Genomic DNA, 10,881 nt, shown 5'->3' with positions numbered 1-10,881 from the left:
ATGGTGAGTCCTAAGCCTCAGCTGCAGGATGGGACCAACTCAAACAAACAGCAACCCCCAAACACAAAGCTACAACCGCCCCTGGAATCTTTGTCCTTTGATTTAAACAGTATAGGCAACTAGAATACTTCATTTCTCAACTGCTCAATGCAGATCCAGTGTCCACACTTGCACTACGCTCTCTCCATGTGGAGCTGTCAGACTGGGGACCAGGACTTTGGAAGATAGCGCTAGTGACATCTGAGGGCATGTTGCTGGGTAGCTGAGGAAAGCAGCTGGCCAGGTTCCCTGGAGCCTTTGTTTCTGGGGGTGGTGTGGGACCCTCGCCGCTTTCTCAGTTGGGCTCAATGATCACGGAGCAAGGGGAGGAGTGTGGGAAGGACAGCAGGGAGGGGCAGGGCAGGTGGCTGTGCTCAGCAGAGCCATAGATGCTGACTAGAACAGAGCTCAGGACTGGCGGGTTCTGTCCGTGGCTCCTCTGTGCCCTTACTCCAACCCTAAAGATGTGCAGGTTAACCAAGGGTAGAAGACAGCCTGAGTGAGGGGCTGTTGGGGGTGGGACAGGAGGCAGGTGCTGTTCCAGTGTCCATAGTTGCCTTTAGTAGTAATTTTTGAGGTGCTGGAGCTCGAACCCAGGGACTCCCCCATGTTAAATGAGCGTCTACTCCAGGCCCTTCTTCTTTCACTAATTTACTCAGGCTGATCCTCCTATCTCAGTCCTGGCACTGTACGTCTGCACACCCACATTGTTATTATTTCTAATCAGTTGTGATAAGGACGACGAAGGGGTGGTTTTGAGCCTTGGGAAGTGGTCTGGGGAGGGCAGAAGCCAAGCAGAGGCTCCCCTATGCCTCCCTCCACAGAACCCTTTGACCCTGGCTACTTAAGGGTTTTGAAAGAAGAGATTTTCAAAGCCCCATTGATTTTTCCCCCCTCATCTGTCTCAGATCCTGCCTGGCTGTGAATCTCACACAAAGCCACCGGCTGCTCAGCGCTCCTGCTCATTTCCTGGGTGCTTTCTACTTTTCTGGCTGGATGTGCTGAAGTTTTCCCAGAATCCTATCCTGAACCTAGTACCCAGGAAGTGGGGGGCACATTCTTCCTAGACAAACTTTTCCTATTCTGAAGGTTATTGCAAGTGGAATCTAAGTGCCTTCTCCCCAGAGTCCAGAAAAAAGGGACCACAAATTCAGCTATGCTGGGATATGATTGCCGTCCAGTGGAGCCAGGAGGGAGGGTACATGCAGCTGCAGGTCGGCCTGGCTCTTGCTTCCAACTGGACTAGGGGAGGGAGTGAGGCCAAGCACAGGGCTTGTAATTCATTATCCCTAAAGACGGGGCCTGTTTCATATTCTTCTTCATCAAGGAGACAAGGGGGAAGGAAAAAAGACGCCTCGCCAACCTCCACTCCCTTAATAGCACCACTATTTGACGATTTGTTTGGCAACATATGGGTTTGCTCTTGTAAACTCCACTCTTAATAATAAAACAACAGATGGTGGAGGACGCCTTTCCTCCCAGCACTCGCTCGGGGGCCTAATGGGATGCTGGCGGCTGGGGCAGGGCTGCGTTCTCTGCAGCCCTGTGTTCCCCGCAGCGTCCCCTACCATGCGGCACCTTGGCTGCAGCGAGCTTGCACAGCCAGCCCCAGTGACTGCTATTTAAAAACCTGAGCAATTTTCTGGTGTGTGCACCGACTTGCTTTTCCCCCTGTCTGATTGATTGAGGCTGTTTGTCAAGTGCTGCCATCGAGTCGCTAAAAAGAAAGGTGCCCTGGGGAGCAGCTACAGATCGTGATGCAAAACTTCTAATATGTTTTATTGCAACTTGTATTTCAAAAAAAGGCTGGCGCCACAGAAGGCTTTGTCTGACACTGGCCTGGGAGTGTCTACTTGTGCCAGGGAAAGCACTGGGGACAATTAATGGCCAGGTAATTGAGGTGCAGAGAACAGCTTTTCTGCTCCCCCTTCCTGGCAGTCCCTGGGGGACCCACACCTACAAACTATAGAAGGGGCACCTGGAACTCTCAGAGCAGACAACCCAACGCCTTCCAGCTCAGTGAACTGGGGTCACCTCAGAGACGCCCACCTGGGAAATGGACTACCCTTCTATCAGGCTGATAAGGGGAATGGATGCTACAGGAGGGGGTTCCATCTTTTATTATGTGGGGATCAGGTTAGCCTTATGCTACTGGCTCCCACAGCCCTGCAGCTCAGCTAAGGCAGAGAGACCTACCTTTGCATACTCCATCAAATCATTTCGGCCCTTGAACCGGTTGTAAAACTCAGGCATCCTCCAGGGGGCAATGACCTAGAGGCAGGACAAAGGGGTCAGGACCTGGGTAAGGAGTCTCCTACTGTGTCCCTCAGAAGACTTAATCCTTGGGGAGTGTGCAGGGAGACTAAGGAAGGAATACTGGGGTGGTGGAGAGGCCTATATTCTGTGACCAAAGGGTTGGCATTCCTCTGGGCGTTGGTTTCTCCAGCTGAGACCTGAGTATCTGTATCTGAGGTAGGAGAGCCTCATGGTTTAGGGGCCTTGGTGAACGGAACTGGGGTGGGAGGGAGATAGCATAAGCATACTCCCCTCCATAAAGCTGTGGTGGGTTTGAAAGGAAGGGGATCGTGGAAGAGTCCCAGCTACATTTATTCCACTTGGGCCCTGCTGGACTTCAGGGTTAGGGACGGGTCCCCAAGAAGTAGAACTCAGCATATAACCCAGTGCAATGTCACTGGTGTAGTGGACACACACTGGACTGTGGCGGTACCAGGGTATGCTTCTCAACCCCAGCCCTAGACACAGTAGCCCTTAATCAGTTTCAACCCTGAGAAACTCCATGATCAACTGGGCTCCTAGAGACCAACCAGTTTGGGCCCCTGCCCCTAGCCCACCACAGCCCCTGGGCTTCACCTCTAAATAAAATTACTCTAGCCCCCCAGTGGCCGTGGGAACTCAAGGCAGAGGCTGAAGGATGGGTTCTGGCACCAGAGGCCCTGCAACACAGCTACTGTGCTGGGTGCCTTTGGAGGCCTGGCCTGTGGAGGTCAAATGTATCAGAGCTCATTACCGCTCACTTCCAGGCCAGTTCTGTCCCCAGGCTGGAGACAGCTGGCAATTCATGCAAGGGACAGGAAAAGACATGCCATCGAGGGGAAGAAGCCCAGGGGGACAGAGAAGGATTGGGTCTCCTGGGGCCACCAAGGAGCTCAAATTGAGGTTGTATAATGCAGAATGCAGCCACAGTCCACAAGACTGGGCCTGAAGGAACAGCACCACTAAAGGACATAAAACCCTCTTTGAAAGCTTGGAAAATGCTGATTCCATAACTTTTTGGATACATGGGGTTCAATAAAATATTAAACGGTTACATCACCTGATTTCTCTCTCTCTCTCTCTCTCTCTCTCTCTCTCTCTCTCTCTCGCTCGCTCTCTCTCTCTCTCTCTGAGACAGGATCTTACTACATAGCCTTGCTGGCCTGGAACTCACTATGTAGACCATGCTAGCCTTTAATTCATAGCGATCTGCCTTCTTCTACCTTCTGGGTGCTAGGGTTAAAAGTGTGCATCTTTATGCTATTAAGACTGAAGCAACCAGGAAAAAAATTGGCAACACTGGGGCTGCATCTGAGGCCTGCATCACATAACCACCCAGCAAACACCAAAGGAATGAGTGAGTGAATAAATGAATGGGTGGGAGGGTGAGCAGACAGGGGCCCAGGTCAGTCAGGCTGGAGGGGCACAGGTGACTGAAGGGAATAGTCAGGTCCATACTCGTGTATACACCCCCAGGTGACATGCCAAAGGCAGGGGCAGTTAATCACTGAGACCCTGGGGGAGGGTCTGAGACATGGAGGGGTCAGCCACAAACATCCAGAAAGGGCCCCGAATGTAGCAACAAGAGACCGTTTTGACCTGTGACCAGAGATATCAACGCCTCCCTCCACCAGGTACCTGGACCACACCTCCAGGAATGGCTAAGAAGATTGCAACCTTCCTAGAGGCTGCCACCTCCTGTCTACTGGTGTACTTTACAGGAGCCAGGGGCACCAGGGAGTAACACAGAGAAGAGGACTCTGCCCTTGTCATTTCCTGGACCTCTGTGTCCTGCCCTCACTGTCCACTCCGTGGGGGGAGGAGCAACATCTTACCTTAATCTGGGGTGCCAATGAGTAGCAGGTGAGCTCAAAGCGGACCTGGTCATTGCCCTGGAACAGAGAGCAAGGGTTTGTGAGTGCCACAGTATGGCATCCTGGGATGGAAACAAAAATGCCAAAGGGCTCCCTTCTCACACGTGTGCCAGCCTATGACATGTGCAGCCTGTTTTAAGGTCAGAGACCAAAGATGCAGATATTGCTCCATGAGAGGGACCAAGACTGGACCCTGGGGCTTTCCCATGGGATGTGTGAGATAGAGTGCTTAGGGAAGACTGTGTGGTTGAAGGGGGGCTGGCACACTTGACAGTACAGAGGTGAGCCATGTTCACGCAGAGAGGCAGAGCACAGGCACATAGGGAGACAAGTCTGTGATGATGTGCACTGTTGGGGACATGGGGGAGGCTTGGAGGAATACATGTGTGTGGATGTATGCACAGCCTAGAGGATACATTAGGACTGCGCTGCTCCTCTGGGGCTGGAGACCTGAATCCCAGAGACTCCAAGCAGGAAAGCATGGGCCCCCAAGTGGCCCCAACCTTGTGTTTTGATCTTTCACACTACCAAAGTGGTGATTCCTGTCACTCCCCAAGTCTCAGTTTCCCCGATTCTTAGTGGTTACCTGCAGTGGGTAACAGAACTAAGTGGCCTGGGAGGGCCTTCTGCTTTCAGCCTCTTTCTACACAAACAGGGAGACTGAGGCCCAGAAGGGGCATGGTACCATAAGGTGAACAGATTAATGTCCTCCTGGGGCAGGGACAGACCCCCAACCACAGGTCCTCAGCACCCTGGAACACGTCCCACAGTCTGTAGATGGTCATCCTGACCACCCCATGAGACAAGAGAAAGAGGGGTAGGGTGGGCACAGGCTACCAGGGATGCTGTCTCTGTGTTGCCTGTTCTGCCTCTCACAGAGAGGGAGGCTCAGGCACTGTGAAATAATAGAGGCCCCTTTCGCCTACTGTGAAAACTGCACGGGCGCAGCCAGGCAGCAGTGGGAATAACATGTTATTTTCCAGAGTCTTGTCAGGTGGTGCGGAAAGCCTGGCTCCAGCCCCTCCCCACAGAGCCAGGAGCTGTAGGGAGCTGCTGCTGAGCCTCTCGGACACTGGGCCCCACAGCCAGCCTCAGTCCCCACACTGTGCACCTACTACTGCTGTCACTAGGACAGCCATAGGGGACAGTGGGCCTTTAACCGTGCTTGATCGATGAGCAAAATGAAGGCCAGAGAAGGGAACCAGTGCCTAGGGTCACAAAGGCAATACATCCATCCTGAAAGCTCTCAGCTGGGCAGGTGCAGTGAGCCCATCAGCTCCATACCTCATGGGATGGGGCTGTGCTGTCCCCATCAGGGTGGGGATACTGAGACAAGGTGAGGAGAGCAGCATTTTCCCTGGGACCCACATGCGGCACCCTTAGGAAGCCAGAACATTCTAGCACAAAGCTCACATAGCTAGATTTGCACTGTGCATGGCTAAGTGCTACCTAGCCTGGCCACCCTTTCCCCATGGCTTCATGTTTCACCAACACAAAAGGCAGCCTGTGCTTCCCCAGCCAGGCCCGGCTGGGCTGGTGTCTGCTGACCCAGACACGGCAGGGGACAGAAACCCATCTGTTCAGAAGCTGAGAGCCTTGGAAAAGCTGGACAAACAGGCTTTCCTGATTCAAAATCTGTCCCGGGCAAGAGTCTAGGGCCCTGCATTCCCGTTACTGACCCGGGACTCCCAGTGCCGGGGTACTCCTAGTAGCATCCCTAAGGGGAGCGGGGAGGCAGACAGTGTCACATCAGACACATGTCCACACACTGGTGCGTGTGCACATGTGTGTACCATGCTGAGTGCCCATGGGAATGGGAGGGCAGGGAGGGAACACCTCCCATCTGTCCTGGGATAGCCCTGCAGATGGTGCCATTTACAAAACTACCCCCTGCACCCCCAGAGTCTTAGGCTCGTATTTCCTGGCTCTTCTTTCAAATCCAGGGGCTGGAGCTCTGTGCATTTTTCTGGATGGACGGGATCACACTCAGTTCAGCAACCAAGGATAAGAAATGATGCCTTTCTAAGTGACGCCCTTCCGTCCCCGGGCCTTTGCACAGGCCACGCCTGCGGCCTGGGTTACACTTCTTTCAATGCCACTGGCCAATTCCTGCTCTTCTGGGCTATTTGAACACACCCTGCCAGTGCTCCTGCTGGCTTAGTATCTCTCAGTCCCACAGTGCCTCCATCTGGCTGTACGGTTACTATCTACAGGGGATGCTAAGAGTGATGGACGTAAGAGGGCTTTGGAGAGCCCATCCCACGTGAAGGGATGCACTCTTGGCCTGGACACATGGGGAAGGGCCTAGGCGCAGGATGATGTGGTGGACTTTGGGGATCCCTGTTGAGGGCCCTACCCTGCCTGGGGAGAGGAGGGTGGATGGGGTGGGGGGGGTCGGGGGTGGGGAGGAGGGGTGGGGATGAGAGGAGGGAGAGGGAGAAGGGATTGATATGTGAAACAAGCTTGTTCCTAATTTGAACTAATAAAAAATAAAAAAGAGTGATGGAGCAATATAAAATTTCAGTGCTGGGGTGGGAAGGACAGCTCAGCAGTTAAGATCATTTGCTGCTCTTGCAGAAGACATGGGTTAGGTTCCCAGCACCTACACGGTGGCTCAAAACCGCCTGTAACTCCAGTTCCAAGGGATACAGTGCCTTCTTCTGACCTCTGTAGGTTAATTCACATGTGCAGTGCATATATATGCACCCACGCACACACACAGCCACATAAATAAAAAAATAAAAACATGGTACAAACTCTCAGTGGTGGGGACTAAGGCAGAAGGCTGGCAAGTTCAAGGCCAGCCTGGATCTATAGTGAGACTACTAAAACAACAAGGAGCTCGGCATGACTTTAAACCCCAGCACTCAGGAGTCAGAGGCATGGGTGAACTCAAGGCCAGGCTAGTCTACAGAGCAAGTGCCAGGCTAGAACAATGACCTCAGGCCATGGCTCCCAGGACCACCCAGGTCAAGAGCAGACAGCAGCAGGCTTGAGACACTGCAGCCAAGTGCTAAGCCCCAGCCTGATCCCAGGCCTCCTCTCCATTCTCTAGTTGTTAGAAATTGTCTCCAAAGACCATGGGCTGTGGGAGGACATGCGGTGTGTGCTCCTAGGTATATGTGTGGAGGCAGGCATAGGAGTAAACCCGTGAACACTCAGACCAGGGATAGCAGAGCCAAAGTGGCACTGGCTCCCCAGCAGTCTCACTGGCCTTCTGGCTGCCGGACTCAGGGGCCCTGAAATGTTTCAAATTTGGCCATTTCCCCTGTGAACAGTGGAGACAACCCCAAGCTCAATCAAAGCAGCTGTATAACACATAAGGAAAGATTTAGAACCTTGCTGGTGAAGCCCTGAAAAGCCACAGCAGTGAACTCAAACCCTGGGTCACAGACCTCACTATCTCTTCGCCCAGTGCCCATAGCATCCTCAAACCTAAGCTTCTTTTGCCCTCTGGTGGTCATATGCATGTAGTACAGCATGTGGCCACTCTCCAGCAGCTCTGCCTCCCTCAAGACAGAACCAAAAGGAGATGCAGCCCTTGTTCTAACAGTCTGAATGTGGCCTGTCCGGTTCTGCATGGGACGGACATTCAGAGTCCTGATCCCAGCTTCAGCCTGCAAGCCTCCCAAGGAGTTCACTGCCTGCTCACTTCATGTGGAAGATGCTGTGGTTCGGGCTTTATCGGTCACTGATGCCTGTCCTTTGCCTGTCCCCATTCATCTCTCCAAATGGCCCAGACAGATGGGGAAGCAGATACCCACAGGGAAAGTGTACACTGTGGAAACCATGGCGTTCCATCTGAGCCGAGTATGCAGCTCTGAGACCCAGGTCTGACCTTCACCTTTGCCACCATGGCTCTAAGGGAAGATGACATGCACGGGCTGCACAGATAGCCAGCACCACCTACCTCTCCTCATGTGGTCCCCTAATACCCAGCTAAACAGACTGGGTGCCGGTGAAAACCAGGACCCTCTTGGGGTGTTCCCCTCTTCACGGTTACTACCCAGGAGGATTGTTCTTCATGTCCTTTGTGGAGAATTGCCTGAGCTGGGCTCAGACCCTGCAGACTTTCTGTGTCCCCAGACAGGCCATTTGTTGTCACAGCCTCTCATCTCAGGGACACACTGTTCCCTGGTTCTGCAATGTGTCTACCTGTGTGCATAGCCAGAGTACAGGTGTCATGAAGACAGGATGTGGTCTTCCTCCTGACCTTTGACCCAAGTCTCCTAACTTCTGACCATCAGCAGTCTTATCCGCCACCATTCTCTCTCTAGGGTCTCCCAAGGACAGGCAATAGACTTGAAGGACTCAACTATGCCCACCAGGTACCCTACCCGTGACATGCTAGACACAATCCAGCTCAACTGGTATCCAAGGCAATGAAGGAGTGTCCAAGCTTTCACAAACACCCAGTGCCACCCTGGTGGTCAGCTGTTTCCAGGGCTACTGCCAGGTCAGCCTTAGCTGCATGTCTTCTGTAGCCCTACCATTACCAGCCCCATGTCAGCAAGGTGGCAAGCCTCGTGGATTATGGACAGCAGAATGCTTTGGTAGCTGTGTCCTGTCCTAGGCTATTGTCGTGGCATACACTGTTTGAGAACTTGTGTCTTTTTGTTTGTGTTTTGTTTTGTGAGACAGGGTTTCTCTGTGTAGCCCTGGCTGTCCTAGAATTTGCTCTATAGACCAGGCTGGCCTCAAACTCAGAGGTCTACCTGCCTCTGCTTCCTGAGTGCTGGACCGCTGCCCAACAGGAGCTGTGGTCTTAGGAGTCATAAATGCTGTTAGGAGCCTGACTCTTGAATGCCACCATCTGGGGACAGAACTAGGAGCTGTCCTGCCTGTCTCCAAGGTTCATCTTTAGTCTGTGCTGCACCTGCAGGCAAATGTGCCATGTGCCAGGGCCATGGCAGGCATAGTGGCACATCCCTTTAGCTCCAGCACTGAGATGAGACAGAGGCAGGTGGTCTATAAAGAGAGTTCCAGGATAGCCAAGAGAAACCCTGTCTCAAAAAAATAAAATAAAATAAAAAAGAGAGAGCGAAGCAGCCAGGTGCCAGGTCTAAATCCCCAGATCTCTAATGTGACCTCATTTGGCTCGGTTTCGATGAGGCCATTAGGGTTTCTGTTATCCAGGAAGACCAGTTCTCTAGAGAAAGGACACAGAAACAGACATCTCGCAGACACAGGACACCACTGAGACCTCTATGAGTCAAGGAATGGATGCCTAGGGTGCCGGGTGGCAGCAGTCTTGAACACAGTCCTTCTCTGGGCCTTAGGAAGGAGCAGGTCTTTATATTGCATCCTTGAAGTTCTGTCCTTCAGAACCCACCGAGCTCTCCAATTCTTTCCAGCCTTTCTATTACATCAATGGCAATATATGCTGTGACTTTATCTGGGGCTGATGTGTGTGAAACCTTGTGTCAGATCTACCAAGTAGGTGACAAGGTTCCCATTGCAAAGCTGAGCACATGCAGACTGAAGGAATGAGCACTGCTGCTCAGGTAGCCCAGCCCTTCCCCCAGCCAGCTCTGTAATCCTCAGCAGCCTGCCTTCCCTTCCTCCTTCCAGTCACCAGATCCATCTGCCCTCCCTAGCCTTACCTTTCCCGTGGCGCCATGAGACACATACTTGGCCCCCTCTCGCTGGGCAATTTCCACCTGCTTGCGAGCTATGCAAGGCCTGGCCAGAGAGGTACCCAGGAGATAGCGGTCTTCATAGAGCGCACTGGACTGGACAGCTGGCCAGATGAATTCCTCCACAAACTCCTTGCTCACATCTTCAATGAACACCTAAAGGGAGTGGGCACAGCTGTGAGAGGGAGCCTAGCAAGGATCGGTGCTGAGACCAAAAGAGCTGAGGAGTGAGGGCGCTGCACACCAGTCCCTGTGCAGACACACTGGCTAAAGTTCACACTCATCCTGAGAGCTTTTCTTTCTGCCTAGATAAGGATGAAGCAGCCCCACCCTCCCATCTCCTCCTCTCCCTCCTCTGGGAAGCCCTGAACAGAGGGAAATTCTCATGCCAGGCTTTGGTCAGACAGTGACTTGGGCCTGTGAGTCTCCATCCCTGAGTGATCTTTCTGACCTGCTTGTGGAGCCCTGCAGTGCCAAGCAACTGAAAAACTAACCTATAGAGGGATTAGTTCTGACCAGGCATTAGGCTGGAATGTCTCCTATTCAATCTCTAAGTAAAAGGGTTCAAACAGCAAGGTCACCCCACTAGAGCAGTTCAGAGATGGCACGGAGTGGGCCATCCATATTGCCTTCACCCAACACAGACACACCTATCAAAGGTTAGAGACACAGCCAGCACTGAGTCCAGCTGCTGCTTCCTGTGAAAAGGATGGGAGGATAGGTAGATGGACAGACAGCTGAAAGAGGGATGGGCAGATAGATGATGGAGGAGTAGATGGAAAAGAAGACAGAGAGAAAAAAGAGGAGTGGACAAACTAAAGAGTTAAGTGGGGAGTTGGATGGATGGATGACAGGGTGAGGGCCGATGGACGGACTGATGGATGGGTAGGTTAGCAGGTAAGCAGATGGACAGATGACGGGTGGTGTTCATACACTGAAAGCGGCACATTTGCTCCCACACTCCTGGAAGCAAGAGGGCAAACTGGAAGGGATGGACGTAGCGGACAAGAGCTCTGCTGCCCCTCCTGTCACAAACCCACCAGCCCTGAACCCTGTTT

General features: G+C 52.8%; 1 protein-coding gene across 1 annotated transcript in view; it reads right to left on the bottom strand.

Moving 5' to 3' along the window:
• Ass1 (argininosuccinate synthase 1) overlaps nucleotides 1-10,881 on the bottom strand; it is a 40,383-nt gene that overhangs the window by 27,696 nt on the left and 1,806 nt on the right. The window contains exons 3-5 of the mRNA XM_035447126.1: nucleotides 9,791-9,979; nucleotides 4,149-4,205; nucleotides 2,236-2,310 (exon numbers count right to left, since the gene is read on the bottom strand). Of these exons, the coding sequence (XP_035303017.1) occupies nucleotides 2,236-2,310; nucleotides 4,149-4,205; nucleotides 9,791-9,979 (321 nt within the window). The remainder of the gene's footprint in view (nucleotides 1-2,235; nucleotides 2,311-4,148; nucleotides 4,206-9,790; nucleotides 9,980-10,881) is intronic.

Source organism: Cricetulus griseus, chromosome 6 (genome assembly GCF_003668045.3).
Source record: "Cricetulus griseus strain 17A/GY chromosome 6, alternate assembly CriGri-PICRH-1.0, whole genome shotgun sequence".
NCBI classification, from domain to species: Eukaryota; Metazoa; Chordata; class Mammalia; order Rodentia; family Cricetidae; genus Cricetulus; species Cricetulus griseus.
This window is presented reverse-complemented; position numbering and strand designations above follow the sequence as displayed.